At 52.2% G+C, this 25,904-nt stretch overlaps 1 protein-coding gene and 1 pseudogene across 1 annotated transcript in view; both read left to right on the plus strand.

Moving 5' to 3' along the window:
- The first annotated feature begins 2,175 nt into the window (after window positions 1–2,175).
- Window positions 2,176–2,756, plus strand: LOC134729378 (immunoglobulin heavy variable 3-15-like; annotated as a pseudogene).
- Window positions 2,757–4,094: 1,338 nt separating this feature from the next.
- The window catches only part of LOC117978492 (rho GTPase-activating protein 23-like), a 30,057-nt gene continuing 8,247 nt past the window's right edge, over window positions 4,095–25,904 (plus strand). The window contains 12 exon segments of the mRNA XM_063598083.1: window positions 4,095–4,257; window positions 4,482–4,593; window positions 4,805–4,862; window positions 6,812–6,955; window positions 12,528–13,106; window positions 14,384–14,440; window positions 14,730–14,841; window positions 17,002–17,123; window positions 21,043–21,123; window positions 24,742–24,901; window positions 25,127–25,176; window positions 25,457–25,546. Coding sequence (XP_063454153.1) covers window positions 4,095–4,257; window positions 4,482–4,593; window positions 4,805–4,862; window positions 6,812–6,955; window positions 12,528–13,106; window positions 14,384–14,440; window positions 14,730–14,841; window positions 17,002–17,123; window positions 21,043–21,123; window positions 24,742–24,901; window positions 25,127–25,176; window positions 25,457–25,546 — 1,728 coding nt within the window.

The following is a 25,904-nucleotide window of genomic DNA, read 5'->3' on the forward strand; positions in this document are numbered from 1 at the left end:
CTTTCAGCTCCCACAGGTGCATTCCTCTGTTATATGTAACTGACAATTGATAAATTAGTGGAAGCCCTTACACTGAAGGAAGAGTCTCTGACCTCATCTCGGTCCATATTCCTAGAAAGGCATTGTGCCCGTAAGTCTGGGTGTGACCTTCTGAGTGTTCCTGACCCTCCTCCAGATGAGATGCTCATCTGTGTGTTCTTGTCCCTTCCACTGGGGTACAGCCCCCCTGTTTCCCCCAGGTGTTCCCTCCCACAGCTCCAGTGTTCCCCATCAGTGTCATCACCTCCCAGATCTGCTGCCCTGCCCTGCAGACTAAAGCTCTGATTCCATAAGAAAGAGAGTTATGTCTCAACAGAACTTCGTGGCAGTGACCTCTGTTCCCATCTCAATTCCTGAGGAGTTGCACCAGTGCCCCTAGGGTACTGGTTTTGGTGGTTCCCCTGCAAAGTAATTTTTAGTTCTGTAGTGGATATAAGGGAGTCGAGTCTGAATGCCTTTAAAAAATGGGGGCTCTTGTTCTCTCCCAGACAGACACTTTGGGAAAGGAAGATTTTGTGACTGCCCCTTTTTTGGGGAAAGGGATTCAAGAGGATAGAAAAGCTCTTCAGTATGCGGTCCCTTAGAATTTCAAACTACAACAAGCTAACTATATTCAATTTCAAGCAATCCCATATATATTTGTATTTTTATCTTTAACAGCCTATATTTCATACGCCAGACTCTGCCTTAGGTAATCTCATATGCTGGCTTTGTTACTCTCTACAAGAACTTGCTTCTTGTTAAATTTGAGATTTTTTTTAACTTCAGTTATCCTAAGCATTCAGAAATTTGCAAAATTTCATCTTGACTGTTTATCTGTTATTGTTGATGTAGTTGTAAGAAAAAAAGAAAATATATTCCTCATTTATGTACATTTTCAAGTTGAGTAGTAGATTTTTAGTACTACCAGAGTAATAAAATAATTTGAACATTGTTAAGCTGCTTAACAGAAAATCAAATTATGTTAAATTTGTTCAATGGAATACTACACAACATTTATAATAAATAATTGTCTGATACATGCAACAAGAAGGTAAAATATCTAAGTATTTTTGCTGAGTAAAATAAACCAGACAAATGAGAAGATTTACCATATAATTTCATTTATATAAATTCTGGAAAATAAAAACTGAACTTAAGCAATATAACAACAAAGTAAAATATCTAAGTATTGATGTTCAGGAAAATAAAGCAAACAAGAATATGTATATGTTATTCCATTTTAATAAATTCTGATAAATTAAATTGACTCTACAGCAATATAAAGAAGATCAGAATTTACCATTTGGGGAAATGGTAGAAGAAGGGAAGAGGAAAGGAGGAGGAATATGGAAGAATGAGAGGGAAATTTTGAGAATTTTCTGGTTCACCTTGATAACTAGGATGGTTACATCAGGTTTATCATTGTACACTTTAAATATGTGAAGTTTATTATCAGTAAACTGAAATTTATAAAATTTATTACCAGCAAACAAATGAAAACTTGCACAAGAAGTAAGTGATATAAAGATAGAAAAAATACTAAATTTCAGAAACACCTAATAATTTATCTTTGTGAACCCTAGTTCTCACCATATTTTTAGGTGAATGCTAGAATGCAGCAAAATTACACATGTTCTCAATACAGAAAGTGGGTTTCACAAACCACACTAGGCATGCCCAGCTCTGTCCTGGAGTTGGGTTAGGGAGTAATATAGAGCCAGTGGATGAGGAGCACAGGCCCAGATACTGGGGCTCACTAACCTCAGGTATGAGCTCTTAGATACATACAAAGCCCCTCCACGTATGGGTTTACTTCGCCATCTGTAAATAGAGAAACCATTGACCCCTAAAAATATGATTTACACAAATATGTAAAAATGTAAGAGAGTGATTAGTGCAAAGTGTTTATCACAGCACAATTTCCTAATAAGACAGCAAGTTTTCCAAACACCATCATTGTCATCAGATTCTTGCAGGGCATCATTACCTTATCTGGGCACTGCCCTCTGCTCAGGCGTCCCACCCCAGAGCTTGCTATATAGTAGATGACAAGCAAATAGGGCCCTCCCTCTCCTGATGAAAACCAGCCCAGTCCTGACCCTGCAGCTCTGGGAGAGGAGCCCCAGCCTTGGGATTCCCAAGTATTTTCATTCAGTGATAAGGACTGAACACACAGGAATCACCATGGAGTTTGTGCTGAGCTGTGTTTTCCTTGCTGCTATTTTTAAAGGTGATTTATGGAGAGCTAGAGAGATTGAGTGTGAGTGGACATGAGTGAGAGAAACAGTGGATATGTGTGGCAGTTTCTGACCTTAGTGTCTCTGTGTTTGCAGGTGTCCAGTGTGAGGTGCAGCTGGTGGAGTCTTCTGGAGGCCTTGGTACAGCCTGGGGGGTCCCTTAGACTCTCCTGTGCAGCCTCTGGATTCACTTTCAGTAACACCTGGATGAGCTGGGTCCGCCAGGCTCCAGGGAAGGGGCTGGAGTGGGTTGGCCATATTAAAAGCAAAGCTAATGGTGGGACAACAGACTACGCTGCACCTGTGAAAGGCAGATTCACCATCTCAAGAGATGATTCAAAAAACACGCTGTATCTGCAAATGAACAGCCTGAAAACCAAGGACACGGCCGTGTATTACTGTACCACAGACACAGTGAGGGGAGGTCAGTGTGAGCCCAGACACAAACCTCCCTGCAGGGGCGCGCGGGGCAACCAGGGGGCGCCCGGGACCCACTGAGGACAGGACAGGTCCCAGGAGCAGGTGCCGGGAGAGGTTTCCTTTCTCCTCAGCTGGAAAAGTCACGTTTATCTTCGCAGGACTCTGGAGTCTTCTAGGCTGTCATATTTTGTTACTTATATTTATTATGAATTTTATCATTAATATTTAAATTTTAGTAATTATTAACATTCTACATATTATTATATTTTTAAGTATATACTTTCAAGAGATAAACATTCCTAATTGTTTGCACTGATTCTTCCAGAGTTTTATTAACATTTGTTGACATCAGCAACTACATAGCTATAGGGACAAAAATTTATACCCACAGAAAGATGTATAAATACACAGACCAATGCATATATATGTAGGCATTTGTATTAAACATTACAATGAAATGATAAAAAAAGTTTGAAAAAATCAAACTTAATTAACTACATTATTAACTTTTAATTATTAAATTATTACAGTAATTCATAATTGATTTCCCAGATTTTCAATTGTTTACATAAATTGGTTTCTATTGGTTCATTTAAAATAGTACATTGGTCATTTTAAAGAGCTAAGAGTAAATGTTAAATGTCACAATAAAAGATAAAAATTTGAAACAATGAATGATAATTATATCAGTTATTTCTTAATTATCTTAGTTATTTCATATTGTATTCACAAATCATAACATTGCCCTTTACCATGTACATATAAACAACCATAATTTGTAAATTTGCAATAAAATTTTTATTGTAATTTTTTATATTTATCCCAGATTATAATCTTTTTCTTCACTTCCAGATCTCACTGGATTGTCTCAAGGGCCCCATCCACACAACTGACCCCTGATGAAAGGCTCTAGGCTGTGGCCGGGAGAGGCAGTCTCTTCTTCCAGAGCACACTCTGTTTGAGGGGAAGATGTCATCTCTGCCCTTGAGGAGCCCCAGCTGATGGGGGAGCTTTTGCCCTTAGGAAGCTCTCAGTCTGATGGGGAAGACGCTGTCCCTGCCCTCAGGAGGCTCTTGGTCTGAGAGGGGAGACATAATTCATTCTCTCTGAGTGCCCTCAGTCTGATGGGGGAGACACCGTCCCTGCCCTCAGGAGGCTCCCAGTCTGATGGGGGAATATTGGCTCTGTCCTCAGGAGCCCGGTCTAAGGAGGGTGGCTCAGCCCCACTCCTGAGGGTAAGGATTCCATGGCCACAGTCTGGACAGTGGGCCAGTCACGCTTGACAGTGGGCATGTTGCCAGCAGGACCCTTTGGGATGTGTCTGAGCCTGGAGGCGAGTGGCACGGGGGCTGGCAAGGCTAGGGTGGAGGCAAGCAGGTTCCGCTGTCTGCCACCTTCACACCTTTCTCCTTCCACATGCATAGAGAGCCCACCAGCCCCAGCACTGACCTCCAAGCCAAGCATGTCCCTGCCTTTGCTGTGGTCTCCAGTGCCATGAACTCAGCCGCTGTCCTGGGCACCAGCCCATCTTCCCAGACCTTCACCTTCACCCTCGGACGGCATTACTCGCGGGACTGCAGTGAGCGCTCCCCACACCCCCAGCCCCACCCTTTCCCTCGCTGCCCAGTCCCAGGGGTCTCTGTTGGGTCCGCTGCTTGATGTCTGGCCTCTTCCTCTGGTTTCCGCTTCTCCTGGGGCACCTTGGGAGAGTCACCTCCTGCCCCTGCCTAGAAGGGAGGGCTCTGGGAAGCCCCTGACCTGCTGCCCCGCTGACCCTGAGGCCCGATGCGGGCGGCTTTGCAGGCAGCATCAAGGCTGGCCGCCGCTCCTCCTACCTGTTGGCCATCACCACGGAGCGCTCCAAGTCCTGCGATGATGGACTCAACACCTTCCGCGACGAGGGCCAGGTTCTGCGGTGAGGCCCTGTCTGGACATGGGGTGGGGTGGCCACAGCCACCCTGGCCAGCTGCTCTGGGGCAGGGCTTTTGGCCCTGGGGGTCCTCTATGCATGGGACAGTGTGCCTCCCCCGCTGGAAGGCTTCTGGGCTTGGGGTTTGGTGGGTGACGAGACAGTGAGGTCCCAGCTTTGCTGCCCACATCCCTCACCCTCGACCCTTGCTTCCCAGGCACCTGCCAAACCGCATACCCAGCCTGCCGTTGCTCCGGAGCTTCTTCACAGACGGGGTGAGATGCAAGTGTGTGTGCGTGCGCAGGAGTGAGGGTGTGGGGAGAGAGGGTGTCAGGGAGGTGGGGCCACAGCCTCGGCATGGGGGTTCCTGCTCCAGCTCCTGCCTTCCCCCTCCTCCCTGCACCCCTCACCCTTGTGTCCACCGCGGGACCGGCCCTCTGCTGTGGGACCCGACATCCCTGAATGACACCATGCAGCCCCACCCAGGGGCCCCTGTCTGGATTGCCTCTTTCCAGCCCCATCCCCCATAGCCACACGACTCACTTCTCCACTGTCTTCGCAGCTTTTTAGGTCTTCCCTGAAATTCCAGTCTCCACTCCTGACATTTCATGCCTCCCTTCGCTACTCTGTTTTCCTCCTCAGCACGCCTCATGCACAATTGGTGTTTCCCTTCCTCCCTGCCTGGCTCCCCAGCTAGAATAGAAGCTCCCCAAGCTTATATTTGGGGCTTCATTTGTTTCCTTCACTACCCTGAGTCAGTATTTGCAACGCGTCTTGTCTTCATGGGATGGGGTCGGGGTGGACACTGGAAAGGTGTGGCCTGGACACAGGGTTGAGATTGGTGGACAGGTGGAGTTCCCAGCCTCAGGACCTGGGGAGGCAGGATCAGGCCTGTGATAGCCCTGGTTGTTTGTTTGTTTTGAGACAGAGTCTCACTCTATTGCCCAGTCTGGAGTGCAGTGGCATGATCTTGGCTCACTGCAACGTCCACCTCCTGGGTTCAAGCTATTGTCCTGCCTCAGCCTCCCGAGCAGCTGGGATTACAGGCGTGTGCCACCACACCTGGGTAATTTTTGTATTTTTAATAGAGACTGGGTTTCACCATGTTGGCCAGACTGGTCTTGAACTCCTGACCTCAGGTGATCCACCCACCTCGGCCTCCCAAAGTGCTGGGATTACAGGCGTGAGCAACCACACCTGGCTTCAAGTGATCTTCTTGCTTCGGCCCCCCAAAATGCTGGGATTACAGGCATAAGCCACCACACCTGGACATATTGTTGTTTTTAAAATCACATATATATTTTTCATGCACAATTTTTCTTTTTTTTTTTTGAGATGGAGTCTCACTCTATTGCCCAGGCTGGAGTGCAGTGGCACGATCTCAGCTCACTGCAACCTCCATCTCCTGGGTTCAACGAATTCTCGTGCCTCAGCCTCCCGAGTAGCTGGGATTATAGGCATGCACCACCACACCTGACTAATTTTTGTGTTTTTAGTAGAGATGGGGTTTCACCATGTTGGCCAGGCTGATCTTGAACTCCTGACCTCAAGTGATCTGCCTGTCTCAGCCTTCCAAAGTGCTGGGATTACAGGCATGAGCCACCGTGCCCGCCCCACCTTTCCCTGGCTGTTTTTGATTCTAGATGGACTGGAAAAGCCATCTTGATGTCAAGCGCTCTGTCTCATTGGTTGGTTGAACACCCCGGTGATATTGGCACCTAGCTTATTTCTTATCACTTCTTCTGCTTACTTCACTCTCCCTTGACTTGCGCCCTCTGGCTGGAGTCCTGTTGACACTGTCACTTCCTCTGTTTAATGCCTCGTGGACATGACTACCTGCTCCATTCACTCAGCCTTTGTTGATGTTCCCACTTCCCCTGTTTATTTAACTCCTCGTTGACACGATCACTTCCTCCATTTCCTTAATTCTTCTAAGTCTATAAAGTTACGGGAGGCTCCGAATTGGCTCCTCTAGCGTGGTGAGGCGTGTGGTCTGCTGACAGGTCATAGCCTTTCCTCCTTTCTGGCTTCTCCTTTACGTATGTCTCATGACCTCAACACAAGTGGTCCAGAGAGGACAAGCAATGCCCATGAGGTCGCACGGCACATCGGGGTGTAGCACAGACATATATCAGGACTGTGCAGCCATAAGTGGTCCATGGGGTTCCTGAGATGCTGGCATTGTGGGAGCCACCCTAAATTGTCCTCTGTTGTCTCCCTGCAGTCCTTGGATAGCTGGGGCACCTCTGAAGATGCTGACGCTCCTTCTAAGTGACACTCAACCTCTGACCTCTCAGATGCGACCTTCAGCAATATCAGGAGAGAAGGCTGGTTGTATTATAAGCAGATTCTCACCAAGAAGGGGAAGGTAAGATGGGTGGAGGAATGAGGGGGAAGCTGGCTCCAGCAGAACCCTCCAGCCTCTCCTAGGCCTACCCTGACAGCCTCTGGAGCCAGAGAGAACCAGTGTAGGTTGTTGCATGAAGGATGGAGGCTAGATGCTAGGAAGAATTTCCTGGCAGGGGGATTTAAAGAACTTATGTAAAAGAAGTTAACAAGAGAGGTGGATTTTGCTGTGGGATGGATCTGATCGAGTCGTGCTTGGAATTCTGGCAAAACCATCCCACAGTGGCCCTGGCTTGACAGGCCATCCTGAAGATGGCCGCTGGGGCTCATGGAAAACAAGGAGCAAGGCCGGGGTGTTTTCTGTAGGAGAGTTAAGGCCCAAGAAGATGCAGGCAAGCCAGCAAAGGGCTTAGTGTTCATCCTAAGGGCAACCAAAAGCTCTTGGGGGCTCTTGCCAAGGGAGTTACAGCTTTAAAATATTGATTTGGCTCCCTGAGAGTGAGTTAGGGAGGGGCCACGCTGGAGGCAAGAAGACCAGTTAGAGCCACCGTGGAGATCCAGGTGAGAGGCAAAGGGGGCTTTGGGGAGTACTTGGGGAGGGCCTGGGAGGGAACCAGCAGGACTCTGAGAGGAGAAGGGCAGAGCCCCTGGATCCATGGGGTGCAAATCCTAGCCCCAGGCTGCGCTGTGGGCTGGAGAAGTGGGAGGAGAGACCACTGCCTTCCCTCCCGGCAATTAGGATGAACCCGGGTTTGACTCTTGACTACATCGCCCATTGCTCTGAGAGCCTGGGTGACTCACCTGGTCATGACTCAGTGTCCTCGTCTGTAAATGGAGCTAACAGTAATCCCTAGCTCATAAGTCTATTGCTAAGGATTAAATGAGATGATCTAAGTAAAGGGTTTACCCAGTGCCCGCCACTTGAAGCTGCTGTACTTCTGCTTACTGCTATTTGTTTTCTTTTTTTGAGATGGAGTCTCACTCTGTTGCCCAGGCTGGAGGGCAGTGGCACGATCTCGGCTCACTACAACCTCTACCTCCTGGGTTCAAGCAATTCTCCAGCCTCAGCCTCCTGGGTAGATGGGACTACAGGCACTCACCACCAAACCCAATTAATTTTTTTTTTGTATTTTTTTAGTAGAGACGGAGTTTCACCATGTTGGTCAGGCTGGTCTCGAACTCCTGACCTCAAATGATCTGTCTGCCTTGGCCTCCCAAAGTGCTGGGATTACAGGCGTGAGCCACTGTGCCCAGCCCACTTACTGCTATTTGAATTTTCTGCCCTGCCTTCTGGGGTCTTGGGGGTCCCTGGAAAGAACATAAGCTTTGAAGCAGACAGACTTCGAGTTCGTATCCAGCCACATATCAAGCACATGGCTTTGGGCACCCCACTTACCTTCCCCGAGCCTCACTTTCTGATCTGTACGATGGGAACAATGTTATCCTACCCCAAGGGCTGCTGTGGATTAAGTGAGGGTGAAGTCGAGGCGGGACTGATGCGCCTCCGTGGAGAATGACTAAGGCCTCCCTGCTCGGGAGCCTCTGTGGAGGTTCTGGGGAGTTAGTGGTGAGGGAGCCAGGGCAGCCCTGCCCTCCTGGGGCTCCTGTTGCTCCTGTTGAGCAGAGAGAATGCATGTGGCATCATGGTTCCAAGTGCACAGACTGCCGTGACGCCCGGGTGCAGGGGCAGGTGGGCATGGGTAGGGAGGTATCCAGAGGCTGAGACACGAAAGGATGAGAAGCCACAAAACTGGGAGACAGTGGAGGGGCCTGACAGGGAGGATGTCTCTTTAGAGGGTCCTGGGGAGAGGTGGGGAGAGGTGTGCTGGGAGCCAGGGCGAGAGGTGGAAGATGAGTTGGGGAATTGGGCGCCTGCCCAGAGTGTGGGGCCTTCATACCCAGAAATAGCCTGTCCAGGGTTTTATTATTTTATTTTATTTTATCTATTTTTGAGACGGAGTTTCACTCTGTTGCCCAGGCTGGAGTGCAGTGGTACGATCTCAGCTCACTGCAACCTCCGCCCCCCAGGTTCAAGCAATTCTCGAGCCTCAGCCTCCTGGGTAGCTAGGACTACAGGCGCCTGCTACCACACCCAACTAATTTTTGTAGTTTTAGTAGAGACTGGGTTTCACTATGTTGGCCAGGCTGGTCTCGAACTCCTGACCTCAAGTGATCTGCCTGCCTTGGCCTCCCAAAGCGCTTGGATTACAGGCATGAGCCACCGTGCCCGGCTCTGTCCAGGGTTTTAAATGTGGGCTGGGGCTGGCAGGAGACTGGGGTTATGTCTGTGACAGGAGGAGCCAATCCCATTGCCCTTGTCCAGGTGAGTGAGGGTGGGGGCCCCGACCCAAGGCAGTGGTGTGGGGCTGGGTGGAGCGGACACTTTAGAGAGAGATTCCATGGGAAGGATGGCCAGGGCTTGCCGGCTGCTGGGAGGTATGGAAGGAGGAGGAGGCGATAAGGTTCCTGGATTCCTGGCTTGGGCTGAGGGAGGGTGGTGGGTGGTGGGACCCTCCCTGGGCCATGGCACACTGGAGGAGCAGGTTTGGGGAGAGGAAGCCAAGTGGCTCCACTTGGGCTATGTGAGTCTGAGGGCCCTGGGACAGACCCCAGTGGAGATGTCCTGGGCACAGAGGCTCTGAGGGCGTGTTACTAGAGGGAGGCCCACCTGGGGACGGCCTTTGTCTGTCAGCACCCACGAGTTACATATGCCTCTGTGCAGGGGCTTGAAGGAAGAAGGCAAGAGACCTGGCTGAGCCTTGAGAGAAGTGGGGGGGCCGGGGAGGCCAACAGAGACCAAAAAGAGCCAGCAAGTTGGCAGCAACCCGTGGGGTGGGAGCCATGAGGCAAGGAGGGACCAGCCACGTGCACTGTGTGAGGAGAGCCGCAAGTGGGCCAGCCCTTCCAGTCTAACGTGTGAGCCACATGAAGGGTCCTTGTGAGGGTGGCTGGCTCCCCCTGCTGGGGAGCCTGACCCTCAGCTCCTGGGGGCCCTGAGCCCAGTTCAGGGACAGGAGCTGTCCCCTTCCTGCTCACTGGCCAGTTCTGGAGGACCAGGCCTCCACTCCCTTGCTGGCCAAAACCCGATGTCACTTGTTCCTTTGGTGCCGTGGCCTGGGCGTTAGAGGAGAGTCTTCAAGTCAGCCTCAGGCCCTTGGTCCACCCAGGCCGTGGGCACCCTCTCTGTGCTCCCTCCCAGCCCCAGCCTCTTTCAGAGACATGGACTGTCAGGCAGAGGAGGGAAAGGGACAGTGACTTGTCCCCACAGCCTCAGCCCCAGCATGGGAGCTGCATGCAGCCTTGGTGACCAACTCCCTCACTCATTTACCAGCCAGAGACACTGAGGCCTGGGAGTGCGGTTGACTTGTCCTAGGTCATGCCGCTGGTTTAGCCTCAGAGAGGTGCCCTTGTCACCATCTCACTGTCACATTAAAATTCTCCCTGGAGGGCTCTGCTGTCTCCTACTCTGAATGTCCCTGTCCCCCTCCAGCAGTTCTGTGATGAGCAGGGCTCACAGCTCAGGATCCACATGATGGGAGGCCAGATGTGGGCTGTGCCCATCTGCCAGCCACGGGATCTCTTTGTCTGGTTTGTTCGGAGAGCTGAGGCCTGTGCTGGATGTGGAGCCACCAGCCAGCAGAGAGGAGCTCTTGGTCTGATGGGAGATGGAGCTCCTGCCCTCAGGGTGCTCCAAGGATCATTAATTCATTTATTCAGCAAATATTGATGAGCGCTTGCATGCTGCTGTAGGCCCTGGGATATGGAAATGAGAGGACGGACAAGCTCCCTGTCCCCAGGACAGCCTGAGGCTGCAGTAAGTTCTTGGAAAGGATCAAGCTGATCAGAAGCGGGAGCTGCATTGAGGGAAAAATATGGCCAGAGAAGGCCTCGCTGAGGAGGTGACATTGGTGATGCTGGAGTTCAGATCTGAAGGGGAAGAAGGAAGCAGCCACATATAGAAGTGAGGGAGGGGGGCTTAGGCAGAAGGAACAGCAAGCGGCGAGTCCCTGAGAAAAGAAAGGCTTGGCTCGCTCACCTGCAAGGGCCCCCTGGCTTGACATAGTGAGAAAGGTGTGAAGATGAATTTGGAGAAAGGCAGGGACAGACCACAGGAGACTTTAGATGTGATTCTGAGGGCGATGGGATCTCTTGACAGGATGCTGAGCAGGGGAGAGATGTGATCTCCTTTTCATTCTAACATGATCACTGCAGCTGCTGCTGGAGAATGGATGCAGGAGCAAGAGTAGAGACTGGGAAGGTCTGTGCATCCTCCAAGCAAGAGGCGTTGATGGCATGGAAAGATGTCTTTCCTCTGGCAGGAAAGACAGAGACGGGATGTTTTGGAGGCAGAACCGTTGTGACTTCCTGATGGACGGGATGTCAAGGGCGAGGAAAAGGGAGGAGGCAAGGGCAGCTCCCAGGTTTCTGGACAACTGGATGGGTTGACTGAGCTGGAAAAGTGGGGGTAGAGAGTGGAGAAGAGGTTTGATGGTAAGAAATCACATGGCCTGGCAAGTATTGTGCAAAGTGCCCATGGGACCTGCAAATGAAGACACTGAGCAGGGTGGGGGTGCTGGGCTGTGGCTGGGGGAGATGCTGGGCTTGGGAATGGCCATCAGCAGATGGACCTGGTTTAAAGGCACGGCACAGGTGACATCCTTGAGGGAGGTGTGCAGGGAGAGGAGAGGAGGGGAGAGTCAGGACAAAGTTCTGGAGCTCCGCCTCCTTTAGGGCGGGGTGTGTTACCCTCCGCTCTGCTGACATTTTGAGCCAGATAATTCCTTGTTGGGGGAGGCCGTCCTGTGCATTGCGCAATGTTTAGCCGCATCCCTCAGATGCCATAGCACACCCTCCAGCTCCCTCCACACAAATGTCCCATGGGGACGAGTCTCCTGGCTGTTTAACTACAGGTGTAGAGGGTGGGGGAGGGGAAGTAGAGAAGACTAGGAAGGAGCCAGTGGCATTAGGAAGAAAGCCGGGAACGTGGGGTCTCAGGTGCCGAGATGGGGTCTGGAGAGGGAAGGAGGGGCTGGCTGTGTCAGATGCTGCCAAGGGGTTAAGGCAAGTTGGGGAGAAGCGGCCATTGGCTTTGGCCACATGGCGGTTCTGGGTGTCCCTGAGAGGAGCTTCTGGGCAAGTGGAGTCTTGGGTGGGTGGCAGGAAAGTGGGGAGAACGACCCTCTAAGAGTGCAGACAGCTTCTGAGCAGGTTTGCTGGGATGAGGGGCAGCCTGGGGAGGGGCGTGGGCTGGGAATGGCTTCCTGAGGATTTCATGTACGGAGGGCCATGCTGGGTGTCTGAGCATTGCCACTGCTCGGTGAGTGTTGATGCTGGTGTTTAAAGGGGGAGAGGGTTGGGGTCTGCTGGCGGGCTTTAGGGTGATGGGTAGGGGTGTCTAGGCAGGCGAGGGACTGAGAAAGCATTGGTGGGCTGTGGGCAGGAGGCTGCCCAGGTCTAGCCAGGTGGAGCAGGGGGCTCCTGGTAGGCAGCGTGGGGTCCATCCCCTGGCTGTCCTCTGTCTGCTACTGTGAGAGCAGTGGGCAGAACTGACCTCTCACCACTCCTGTTTCCCCCAACCCCGTGTCTCCCTGCAGAAAGCGGGCAGCGGCCTGCGCCAGTGGAAGCGGGTGTACGCCGCGCTGCTGGTGCGCTCGCTCTCGCTGAGCAAGGAGCGGTGGGAGCCCGGGCCAGCGGCGGCGGGGGCTGCGGCGGCCGGCACAGGTGAGGACGAGGCGGCGCCCGTCTGCATGGGCTCCTGCCTCGTGGACATCTCCTACAGCGAGACCAAGAGGAGGCACGTGTTCCGGCTGACCACCGCTGACTTCTGTGAATATCTCTTTCAGGCTGAGGACCGGGATGACATGCTGGGCTGGATCAGAGCGATCCGAGAGAACAGCAGGGCTGAGGGCGACGTGAGGGCCCAGCCAGCCCGGCGGCCACAGAGGGCGGGCGGGGTGGCCTCTCATCGGCTGTGGACCTGGGATGTCCGCTCTGAGCCTCACTTCCCTCTGCTAGAAAGGGGGCCTGACAGGAGTGCACCTCGTGATTGTGTCCCCCTAGGTTTCGGGGTGACGAGGGTGCAAGGGCAGGGCTCACGGAGGACCTGGCGTCCTCGGGTGCGGGGACCAGCAGTCACCATCCTGACCCTAATGATGACAGGGATTATTGTGACTGTGTTAGGATCGCCTTGAGCAGGCTCTGATGTGGAGTGGTCAGCTCCAGGCCAGTCTCAGCTTTTCTCAGCAGGCGAGGAAGGCAGGGGCCTCCTATGGAGTGTGTTAGGGCATGAGTGTCCCCACACCAGAACTGCACTGGGCTGGCCTGTCTGCAGGAGGATGAACACATTGACCTTGTGAGGAGGCTGAGAGGCTTGGCCTTTGGCCACAGGTGGGCAGGGTTGGAGCCAAGGGCCTCGGCAGGGATTTTGGGAGAATTTTTTTTTTTTTGAGACAGAGTCTCGCTCTGCTGTCCAGGCTGGAGTTCAGTGGCGCGATCTCAGCTCACTGCAACCTCCGCCTCCCAGGTTCAAGTGATTCTCCTGCCTTAGCCTCCTGAGTAGCTGAGACTATAGGCACATGCCACCATGCCTGGCTAATTTTTTTTTAATAGAGACGGGGTTTCACTGTGTTAGCCAGGATGGTCTTGATCTCCTGACCTCATGATCCTCCCACCTCAGCCTCCCAAAGTGCTGGGATTACAGGTGTGAGCCACTGCGCCCAGCCGAAGAATTTTTTTTTAATGGCGCCCATTGTGGTCAGCCGTAGCTACACTCCAGGGGCCTAGGTAGGGATTCCTCCCTGTTTACTTCTTTGGCCAGGAGCCTGCACAGAAGTGCCTTGAGACACCCACACAAAGTCATGTGGGCGTCCCGGGCCTGGGGTCTCTGCCAAGAGGGCAGTGGGCCTGGGCCTGCTCTGGCCATGGGAGGGGGCGCTAGTGCATGGCTTCTTGCTGAGGACACATCCTCTCGCTGACCAGGCTCTGCTCTCCCGGGAACAGCTTTCCCCACTGCAGGGAGGAAGGCACCTGGAATTTGGGCCTCCTCCTCTGGGGGCCTGGCTTGGCTGTCTCCAACAAGGCTTAGTCAGGGGGGTTCCAAGTCACATCACTATGGCAGTAGCAGTCCCTCCTGGGGCACCTCCTCCATGCCTACTCAGCATCTGCCAGGAAAGTGGCGACTGCTGCATGATTCTGCACCCAGCCCCGAGCCTTCCCTTTTAGTCACCCATGTTTATTACCGAGGAGACTGAGGCTCAGAGAGGCTAAGAGGCTTCCCCAAGGCCTCAGCTGGTGAGAGGGTGCTGGGGAGTCCAGGCCTGGTCTTTCTCACTCCAGGGTCTGGGCTGTCCACCTGGCAGGTGGACAAGAGGGGAAGCAGGGCTAGGGATGAACCCAGGGGTGGGCTGGCTGTGGGCACTGACATGATCCGCTCTCTCCTCTCCTGCTTCAGGACCCTGGCTGTGCCAACCAAGCTCTGATCAGCAAGAAGCTTAATGATTATCGCAAAGTGAGGTGAGGCGTAGCCCTCGTGGAGCAGTCTCCTCTGTGGGGGTGGTAGGGGGCTGAAGGCAGAGGATTTCTTCCTGGACCACCTCCAGGGCTGCCCTCTGCTGGGGGAAGGGGTATCCAGGGTATCCAGGGTCTCCAGGCTGCAGTTTGGCATGGAGGCATTGCCTCAGGGTGGAGGGGATGTCCCGAGGGGCAGGAGGCCAGGGTGGGTGGCCTGCTTGGCCACCCCAAGTGAAGACCTCTCCTCTCCCCCTTTTTCCTACACAGCCATAGCTCTGGGCCCAAAGCTGATTCCTCCCCCAAAGGCTCTCACGGCCTGGGGGGGCCTCAAGTCTGAGTTCCTCAAGCAGAGTGCGGCACGTGGCCTCAGGACTCAGGACCTGCCCGCAGGGAGCAAGGGTAGGAAGGTGGCCACTGAGACAGGGTGGTGTGTTGGGGAAGAGAGCATGGAGAGGGGAGGGCATGTGTGTGTATTGGGCTGTGTCTGCTCGTGTGTGCCTGACTGTGTGCCAGGGTTACCGGTATGTCTGTCTGCGTGTGCATGCCTGTGAGGGTCTGGGGGCTCTCAGGGTCTTGGGGTGGAAGGGCCTGGAGCCTGATTCCCCTCCCTGACATCCCTGCTGGGTGGTCCTCTAATCTTTGCTGGTGTCTCTGCAGGGATGAGAGGCCCACCCTTTCCAAGAGCAACCTTTCCCATTTCCCTCACCTTTGGCTATTAGAAAGTTCTTACCTGGCTGGGCAAGGTGGCTCACACCTGTAATCCCAGCACTTTGGGAGGCCAAGACAGGCAGATCACCTGAGGTCAGGAGTTCAAGACCAGCCTGACCAACATGGCGAAACCCCAACTCTAATAAAAATACAAAAGGCCGGGCGCGGTGGCTCACGCCTGTAATCCCAGCACTTTGGGAGGCCGAGGTGGGTGGATCACAAGGTCAGGAGATCGAGACCATCCTGGCTAACATGGTGAAACCCCATCTCTACTAAAAAACACAAAAAATTAGCTGGGCATGTGGCAGGCACCTGTAGTCCCAGCTACTCAGGAGGCTGAGGCAGGAGAATGGCATGTACCTGGGAGGCGGAGCTTGCATTGAGCCAAGATCGCGCCACTGCACTCTAGCCTGGGTGACAGAGCAAGACTCTGTCTCAAAAAAAAAAATACAATAAAAGTACCCAGGCATGGTGGTGTGCGCCTGTAATCCCAACTACTTGGGAGGTTGAGAAACGAGAATCACTTGAGCCTGGGAGGTGGAGGTTGCAGTGAGCCGAGATCACACCACTGCACTCCAGCCTGGGTGACAGAGTGAGACCCTGTCTCAAAAAATAAATAAATAAATAAATAAATAAATAAATAAATAAATAAATAAAAGAAAGTTGTTCCCTTGGGCCAGCAGGCATGGTGGCTGACACCTATAATCCCAGCACCATTTTGGGAGGCTGAAGCTGGAGGATTGCTTGAGGCCAGGAGTTTGAGACCAGCCTGGGTAACATAGCAAGGTCCTATCCCTACAAAATTTTTTTTATATATTCTTTATTTATTTAGAGACAGAGTCTTGTTCTGTCACTCAGGCTGGAGTGCAATGGCATGATCTCAGCTCATCGCAACCTCCACCTCTTGGGTTAAAGCGATTCTTGTGCCTCAGCCCCCCTAGTAACTGGGATTACAGGCATGCGCCACCCCGCCCGGCTAATTTTTTTTTTTTTTTGAGACGGAGTCTTGCTCTGTTGCCCAGGCTGGAGTGCAGTGGTGTGATCTCGGCTCACTGAAAGCTCCGCCTCCTGGGTTCGTGCCATTCTCCTGCCTCAGCCTCCTGAGTAGCTGGGACTACAGGTGCCCGACACCACATCTGGCTAATTTTTTTGTATTTTTAGCAGAGACGGGGTTTCACCGTGTTAGCCAGGATGGTCTCGATCTCCTGACCTTGTGATCCGCCCGCCTCGGCCTCCCATAGTGCTGGGATTACAGGCGTAAGCCACCGCACCAAGCCCACGCCCAGCTAATTTTTGTATGTTTAGTAGAGACAGGGTTTTGCCATGTTGGCCAGCTGGTCTCGAACTCCTGGCCTCATGTGGTCCTGCCGGCCTCAGCTTCCCAAAGTGCTGGGATTACAAGCATAAGCCACTGTGCCTGGCAAAAAAAAAATTTTTAATTAGCCAGGTGTGGTGGTATGAGCTTATAGTCCCAGCCACTCGGGAGGCTGGGGAGGGAAGATTGCTTGAGCCCAGGAATTTGAGGCTGCATTGAGCTATGATCATACCACTGCACTACAGCCTGAGCGACAGAGACCCTGTCTCTAAAGATACAAAGTTCTATGGCTTCCGCCTTGTAGTTTTGGCCCACGAGCCACACAGAAGTCCTTGCATTGCTCTGGGCCTCTCCTTTGGGGTAAGCATCCTCCCCTTCAGGCCTTCTCTCTTGCCATACAATGTCCCATCAGCCCTGGACATCTTGTTTCTTCTCTGATGGAATCCCCATACATACAAATGTGTGAATGTGGCAGTGAATGTGTGCGACCTTCCTGGATACTCCAGCTCACTCTGCCTCTGTCTCCCTCACTTCAGATGACACTGCTGCAGCCCCCAAAACCCCTTGGGGCATCAACATCATCAAGAAAAATAAGAAGGCCGCCCCAAGGGCATTTGGGGTCAGGCTGGAGGAGTGCCAGCCAGCCACGGAGAACCAGGTGGGTCTCTGCCACACGCCAGAGCAGGCCCGGCAGAGGGAGACCAAGGCACAGAGGGTCAGAGCAGCAAGGGACATGGAACAAGCTCTCCACCTCATTGTACAAACACAGCTGGGAAAACAGCCCAGAGAAGGGAAGGTCCCCGCCTGCCCTGGGCCTCCCAGGGAGGGAGCAGCAGGGCTGAGGCTGAGCCCAGCTCCTTCTCAGACCATGGCGAGGCTTTGGTGTCATTTGTAGCTCCCAGACTGGAGGCAGCAAGGGCCTTTTGTTCCCCCCAAGGGTTCCTGGCAGCAGCTCTGGGCCTTGCATTGTCCCCTTCTTGGCCTCCCCAGCTCCTCTGGCCCCTGTCCCCCCTAACACCCCTCCCCTGTGTCCCCAGCATGTCCCCTTAATCGTGGCTGCATGCTGTCACATTGTGGAGGCACGAGGTCTGGAGTCCACAGGCTTTTACTGAGTGCTTGGCAACAATGCAGTGGTGTCCAGCCTACAGGAGCAGCTCAACCGTGGGCCTGGTGACATCAACCAGCAGGATGAGGTGGGTGAAGCTGGGGTGTCTGTGGAAGGGGGGCTGAGATGGTGTGTGGGTGGTGCTCCGCTTGGAGAGTTCTGTGGTCTATTGTGTTGCATGCATTGTGCCCTATGACATGCCCGGCATTGGTCCAGAACACCAAGATGGGCAAGATGGCAACTGCCCCCGCTGGCCAGCCTGGGGATGGGCATCACCCCAGGCTGAAGCTGACCAAGTAAATGCAGTCATGGCCTGGGGAGCTCTGAGGCAGAGGCTCACAAACGGCAGTTTTGTCCGAGTGTTTAGGATGAGTAGAGTTCACCAAAGGCCGGTGAAAGCCAGGTGAGGGCATTCCAGGTAGCAGAATGGCCTGCGCAATGGTGTAGACGCGAAAAGTGTGCCAGGAGTCAACCAGCTTTCTCTGTAGAAGGCAGAGAGTAAATATTTTCTGCTGTAGTTTGCTCTGTTGCATTCCCCCCTTCTCTTCCTCCTCCTTCTCTTCCTAATCCTTTAACAACATAAAAACCATACTTAGCTCAAGGGCCATCCAAAAGAGGGCTGTGGCTAGATATTGCCTACAGATCATGTTTTACAAACTGCCGGCTTAGAAAAAGGGGAATATATGATGTTTTCTAGAATGGCCAGCCATTTGGGTGGCTGCAACATGGAAAGAGAAGTGGCTGATCAGGTGAGATGAGACCAGCCTGTGAAGGAATCTGCAATCACACTTAAGTGTTTCCAGTAGGGCCGGCGATTCTCAAAGGGGTTTCCCCAGAGTCCTAGGGTTCCCCAGAGGGGCCTTGGGAGGCCAGGGTCAGGTCAGGACCCCGTGTCCTTGCTAGAGCAACCCTGCTTTGCCCTGTCTGTTGTACTGGGTTTTCACGTACAATTTTATTTGCCCAAAGGGGCTCTGATAAAAAAGATATTTTGGAAAACCATGAACATGGGCAGTGATGTCCCATGAGTCACACACGTGAAGGCTCATGGAATACACAAGTCTTCCTGTCCTTGGAGAATGAGGAGCTGAGACAAGTGTGTGTGAAATTGTGGACAGGAGAAAAAGATGATCTCTCATCAGGGACCACACTGTGATGAGGAAGGACAGGGTGCTCAGGCTGGAGCAGGTGGTGGCTGGAGGATTTGAGTATTGGAGGAATGAATAGGAGGGGGCAGGTGGACAGGAAGCCTTTCGGGGTGTGAGATGATGGCATTTTCCAAAACCCCAGCAAGGGCCAGGGAGGGCTTGAGGGTTAGGACAGAGAGTGGATCTACCTCCTGGGCTTGAAGGTGGGGAGGGTGAGGCCCCAGGGGGACAGAGAGGGCATTTGATGGCTTCACTGAAGACTTCGACCTTGATCTGATGGACAGTAGGGAGCTTTTGATGGTTCTTAAGCTGGGGAGGCATCGTGAGTACAAAGTTCAAGAAAGAGTAATGCTCCTGCTCATGTCCATTGGATACGAATGCAGAGGGCAGGGGTCTGGGGAGAAGTCACTGATCTATGGAAGCGCTAAGTGTCGGGAGGACTTGGTGGTCCCGGGGGAAGGGGGAGGATGGGAGCAACCCTAAGAGTTGGCTGCATGAGAGGGAGGAAGGAGGGGCGAGGAAGAGCCACATGTTTGAGCTGGGGCTGGTGGTATCTTCCCCTGGCAGAAACCAGGGAGTAGGGCAGCGTGAGGAGAGGTAGAAGGGAGGGGCCATCTCAGGGAGTGGCTCCATTGGATTTGGGGTATGGAAAGTCCCTTGCATGGGGCGAGGGCATAAACAGGCGCTAGATTGAGCGTGGACTAGAGAGTGACATGGGTCCTGCTGCAGCTGGGGCATGGGATGACCAAGGGTGGGTCGCAGAACAGCAGGGACCACGTGCTGAGTGGGACAGAAGGAGAGGACCGCCAGTGACACTGGGGTGAGGGCAGACACTTCACTCTGGAGGAGCCAGGAAGCACTGGCCAGGGCATTGGGTTTGGCAGCTGGGAGATGAGAGGAGCTCACACCCGAGGGCCAGGAGGTAACGGAGTCGGGTGGGCAGGAGCTGCACTGGGTGTGTGTGAGATGAGGGGGCCATGCTGGCAGGCAGCTGGTCCAAGCCAGGGCCAGCTGGGGGCATACAAGGTATATTGGGTGTGTTGTTTTGTCTTGGATATCATTGTGTCATTTGTTGTGGGTCGTGCTGGGAGTAAGTGTAGTGGGGGATAAATCTAACCCCTGGTGAGCCTGTGGGGAGTGTATTGTTTATGAGATTGTCTGGCATTAAGCTGTGGATCCATTGTGATGAGTGTGTGTACTGCTGTGCTGTGTCTCTTTGTTGGGGGTATTAGGTCGCTTTCTGGGCCTGAGTTATTCTGAGCCATTCCCAGCGAGGCGGCTGTGCCCGGCTTGGTTGCAATGTGGGGTGATGGTGCCCCCTGGAGGACAGAAGGGACAACGACCCGGCCGTTAGTTCTTGTACTCAACAACCATTTATTTTAGAGTAGGGTTTCTCAACCTCAGTGGACATTTTGGGAAGAACAATTATTTGTTGTGTGGGGTTGCCCTGTGCACTGGAGGAAATTTGGAATCATCCCTGGCCTCAATCCACTAGACGCAAGTGTCACCTCCCAGTTGGGAAAATCAAAATGGCTCCAGACATTGTCAAATGTCCTCTGGGGGTGGAGTGGGAGTTTGGGGGACAAAATTGCCTCCTTCTGTTAGAACTACTGATTTAGGGCCATGTAAGTATCAGGTTAACTGTCCTAGCTAGGTGATAGGAGCACAGTGGGAAATGAGACAGACGAGATCCTGGCTCCTCCTGGAGCTTACAGTCCTGCAGGGAGACAGGCATGAACATAGAAACAAAAGCAGAAAATAATGACAAATTGGGTTAAGCGCCATGAAGGAAACAAAGTCAGGGCTGGGGTGCAGGTGACAGGGCAGTGGTGAAGGTGGCTGCTTTAGCTATGAGGGTCAGAGAAGGCCTCTTTGAAGAGCGACTTTTAGGCGGGGATGAGGAGCCAGTTGTGTGGAGGCGGGGAGGAAAGTTCTGGTTGAGGGAACCAGCACATGCAGAGGACCTGAGACAGGAAGGAGCTGGCACGAATGACTGCTGTGTCACGGATGCTTAAACTGTGCCCAGTGGAGGCAGCAGCTGCCACTCACTGTGTCCCCACAGTGCCTGGGACTTTCTGTGAATGGTGAGGTGTTGGAGCCCACGTGCTGGCAGGAGCAGGGAGGGGCTGGGGCCAAGTGTGAGTGTGGGCACAGGACCTCTCTGGGGACTCAGTTCTGCTGCCACCATCCTGATGAGTAGAGAGCTTAGTCTAAGTGGGTCCCAGGGAGGGCCTGGTGGGCTTGATTGGGCTCTGGGGAGAATGATCATGGAGGCATGGGCATTGGGCTAGGCCTGCCTGTGGCCTGACATCTGACTCCTCCCCCAGCGCTGGCAAGACATCAATGTGATCAGCAGCCTGCTCAAGTCCTTCTTCCGAAAGCTGCCCAAGCCTCTTTTCACTGATGGAGTAGGAGGTGGAAGTGGGGGTGGGGAGGGGACACCAGTCTGTGCCACACCCTGACCACTACTTTTGCATTTGGTTTGTTGGTTTTACTCTTTTTTTTTTTTTTTTTTTTTTTTGGAGACAGTCTTGCTCTGTCGCCCAGGCTGGAGTGCAGTGGCGCAATCATGGCTCATTGCAGCCTCAAGCTACTGGGCTCAAGCGATCCTCCCACCTCAGCCTCCTGAGTAGCTGAGACAGCAGGTGAACACCACCACACCCAGCTAATTTAAAAGTTTTTTTCAGAGATGGGGGGAGTTTCTCACTATGTTGCTCAGACTGGTGTTGCACTCTTGGGCTCAAGCAATCCTCCTGCCTGCCCCAGCCCCACAAAATGCTGGGATTACAGGCATGAGCCACCACGCTGGCTTTTTTTTTTTAACACAAAAGCTTATTAAAAAAAAAACATAGATTGTACAGATGTGAATAAAGAAAACAGCACAGGACCCTGTGAATCTCCTCCTCCCTTTCACGGGAGGTTGTGGCTAACACTTTCTGAGCATTAGTGTGTGCCAAGCACAACTCCCTACAGCAACTCCATGAGGAAGGTGCTATTGCCTTCCCTCTATAGATGAGGAAACCAAGGCTCAGAGAGGTTTAATGCCTTGCCCAAGGTCACACAGGTTGTAAATGGCAGAGCCAGGATTCCACCCCAGGCGTCGGGCTCCGATGGGCTTTGGTCGTTTGCTGAACTGCTTATTCACAATCTGTTGTGTTTCTCTCCTGGCCCTCTTATATGCATGGCAGAGATACACACGTGCCTGCGTGGGGTTTGGAGTTGGGTGGGTTCAGGGGTGTGCTGGCAGATGTTTAACATCTGTTTCTGGGAGAAAAAAGCCCTAATGCCTAGCGTTTTCCAGCTTCCATGGTGTAAATACTCCTACCATGGTTTATTTCAAGCCACCAACATGATGTCACCAACATGGAATTGGGAAGAGAGGCACACAGTCGCTCTCAGGAGCTGGTGTGAGCGGACTCCAGCACACCGCTGGTTGAGTTGTTTTTAACAAAAGCAGAGTTGTAATTCTGAGATTCATTCGTGTCAGTGCAGAGAGCTCTACCTCATTCTTCTTTTAAATCAGCCACATAGAATTTCATGGTTTGAATAGGCTATAATTTCTTTAAGTACTCCTGTATTGATGGATATTTAGCTTGTCTTCAAATGTTTGCTATCACACAACATGTTGCAATGGCTTTCCTTGAATAAGTCCTTGCACGCCTGGATCTGTGCTCTCTAAGGGGATTCTTAGATGTAGAATTGCTGGGTCAAAGTCCTGGTGAACCTTTCTGAGACCAGTGTCAATTGCACTCTGAGAAAGAGGCCCTGATTTAGACTCCCACTAACAATGTAGGAGTCTGTCTCTCCACATCCCCAACAGCATTGGATATTACAACTATTATTGTTATTTGAAGGCCAGGCATGGTGGCTTATGCCTGTGATCCCAGCACTTTGGAAGGCTGAGGCGGGTGGATCACCTGAGGTCAGGAGTTCAAGACCAGCCTGACTGTGGTGAAACCCCGTCTCTACTAAAAATACAAAAATTAGCTGGGTGTGGTGGCGGGTGCCTGTAGTCCCAGCTGCTAGGGAGGCTGAGACAGGAGAATTGCTTATCCCAGGAGGCAGAGGTTGCAGTGAGCCGAGATCGCACCACTGTACTTCAGCCTGGGTGACAGAGCAAGACTCCATCTCAAAATAAATAAATAAATAAATAATACAATAAAATAAAAATAAAAATACTATTATTTGACACAGGATCTTGCTCTGTTGCCCAGACTGGAATGCAGTGGCACAATCATGGCTCACTGCAGCCTCAACCTCCTGGGCTCAAGTGATCCTCCCATCTCAGCCTCCTGAGTAGCTGGGACTACAGGTTTGTGCCACCATACCCATCTAATTAAAAAAAAATTTTTTTTGGTAGAGGCAGGGTCTCACTACGTTGCTCAGGCTGGTCTTCAACTCCTGGTCTAAAGTGATCATCGCTCCTCGGCCTTTCAAAGTGCTGGGATTTTATGCTTGAGCCACCTCACCCAGACAGCATTAAATATTATTAATATTTTAAACTTTTGCTAATCAGATAAGAGAAATGGTATCTCATTATTGTTTTTATTTTCATTGCCCTCATTACTAGGGAGATTAAATCTTTTTTCATTAGCATATTGGCTGTTTCTATTTTCTCTGTAATTGCTTGATCAGACCATGTGCCCATTTTTCTGTTGGGTTGTTTATCTTTTTCTTATGTTGATTTGTGGGAGAAAAGCTCTTTGTGTTTTACACATATTAACCCTTTGTTAGTTTTTGCAAATATTTGCTTTGGCCTGCCATTTGCCTTTTCACTTTGCAGTATAGAAACTGAAAACAAATTTTTTGTTGTTGTTGTTTTGTTTTGTTTTTTGAGACAGAGTTTCACTCTTGTCGCCCAGGCTGGAGTGCAATGGTGCGATCTCGGCTCACTGCAACTTCTGCCTCCTGGGTTCAAGCGATTCTTCTGCCTCAGTCTCCCGAACAGCTGGATTACAGGTGCCCACCATCATGCCCAGCTAATTTTTGTACTTTTGGTAGAGACGGGGTTTCACCATGTTGGCCAGGCTGGTCTCAAATTCCTGACCTCAGATGATCCACCCTCCTTGGCCTCCCAGAGTGCTGGGATTACAGGCGTGAGCCACCGCGCCCCGCCTAACAATTTTTAATTTTATTTTTATTTAATTTTATTTATTTTTTTGAGACTGAGTCTCACTCTGTCACCCAGGCTGGAGTGCAGTGGTACGATCTCGGCTCATTGCAACCTCGGCCTCCCGGGTTCAAGCCATTCTCCTGTCTCAGACTCCCAAGTAGCTGGGATTACAGGCACCTGCCACCATGCCCTGTTAATTTTTATATTTTTAGTAAAGATGAGGTTTTGCCACATTGGCCAGGCTGGTCTTGAACTCCTGACCTCAAGTGATCAGCTGATGCGCCTCAGCCTTCCAAAGTACTGGGATGACAGACGTGAGCCACCGTGCCTGGCCGAAAACAATTGTTTAAAATGTGACCAAAGCTGTTCATCTTTTCTTCATGGATTCTGCATCTCATGTTTAGGATGGCCTTAGGATTATAAAAATATTTTCTTATTTTTTCCCCAGTGCTTTTATAATTTTCACAATTGGCTCTGCCGTGTGATTGCATTTGTGTATTGTGAGCTAGAAATGATCCCTCCCGCCCCCGATGGTAGCCATTTGTCCCGGGGACATCTGTTGAGGCCCCCATCCCTCCCCCCGATTGGAAGTGCTGCCTTTATCATATAATAAATATCCACATGGCCCACTTCCCCCCTTTCTAGCCTTAACATTGCTCTGCCTTTTCTGCCGTGCCAGCCGGCTTCAGCTGTGCCATCCATTCAGGATGTTTCAGTCCCTGGTAGGGCAGATCCTCCCGCATTACTCTTTCTTTAAAAACTATTCCTGGCTGTCTTTGTGCGTTAGCTCATCCAGATGAATTTCAGAATAGGCTTATCATGTTCCATTTTTTAAAGGTCCCCATGGAATTGTTCTGAAGGGAGTTGGGGGAATCCTTGGTCGAGGCTGTCTGAAGCCCCTCCTCCTTTCCAGGTGCCCTTCTCTTCTGACCTGCTGAACCTTGGTGTCCATGTCCTGGAGACGGGGGCATGGACCCCTTTTCTGCGATCAGCATGCACCTCAGGTCGTATTGCCTCCCAAATGAACACAGCTGGGCTACCCCAGGTCAGGTGCACACCCGAGTGTAGCTGTGGTGAGTGCAGCTGTGGTGAGTGCAGCTGTGGTGAGTGCAGCTGTGGTGGGTGTGTTCACATACACAAGAGGCTGTCACCCACGCTGGAGCCCCCGAACTGGAGGAGTTCAAAACACAGCCCTCCCAGCAGGGCCCTCGGCCTGGAGAACAGGGGAAGGTGCTGCCCCTACCTCTCTAAAGAGTCTCTGCTGTGTTCTAGACAAATACAATGACATTGAGGATGAGCCAACTGCATTGAGGATGCGCGGGAGCGGATGAGGACGCTGCGGAAGCTGGTAAGGAGAGAGAGGTGCTGCCAGGCACGAGGTGGGGCAGCTGCCTGAGCACCTCTGTCCCAGGAGGCAGGGAGTCCGGTGTTGCCCACGACCCCTGTGGCCTTGCCCTGCTCCACTCAGGGCCTCAGTTTCCCCATCCACACAAGAGAACGGGGGGTTAGAGGATAGGTTCCAGACTCCCTGAAGCATGGTAGTGGGAGATCTTTGGGGCATGGTGGTGACGGGGTACAGGGGCAGGCCCTTACAGCCTGTCCCCATGCCCCTCCTCTCTCCTGCTCAGATCCGGGATCTCCCAGGACACTACTATGAAACGCTCAAATTCCTTGTGGGCCATCTCAAGACCATCGCTGACCACTCTGAGAAAAACAAAGTGGGTAGGAGTCCCGCATGGAGTCTGGGGGAGGCAAGCACGGACTTACTGTGTGGGGGCCCTCAGCACGCACTGAGCTCCTGCAGGTCCAATAACTCAGGCCCCTCTAGGCACGCCCTCCTCCTATGACTGCTCCATCCCCATCCCTCTCCTACATGCTGGTCAGTGCTTTCCCCCAGAGAGCCATCTCCTGAGTTTCTGAGGGCTTTCCAGAGGCAGGGAACCCCGGCTCCCCGTATCCGATGCATTGCCATCCTCCGACTTAGCTCAAGTCCCTCGCATTGCATTTTCCTCATCAAACCCCTTATGCCTTCTGGTTCTGCAGTGGGGAAAATGACGGGAGTGATAGGATTTTTTG

The sequence above is a fragment of the Pan paniscus genome, chromosome 18, assembly GCF_029289425.2.
Source record: "Pan paniscus chromosome 18, NHGRI_mPanPan1-v2.0_pri, whole genome shotgun sequence".
Classification (NCBI taxonomy): domain Eukaryota; kingdom Metazoa; phylum Chordata; class Mammalia; order Primates; family Hominidae; genus Pan; species Pan paniscus.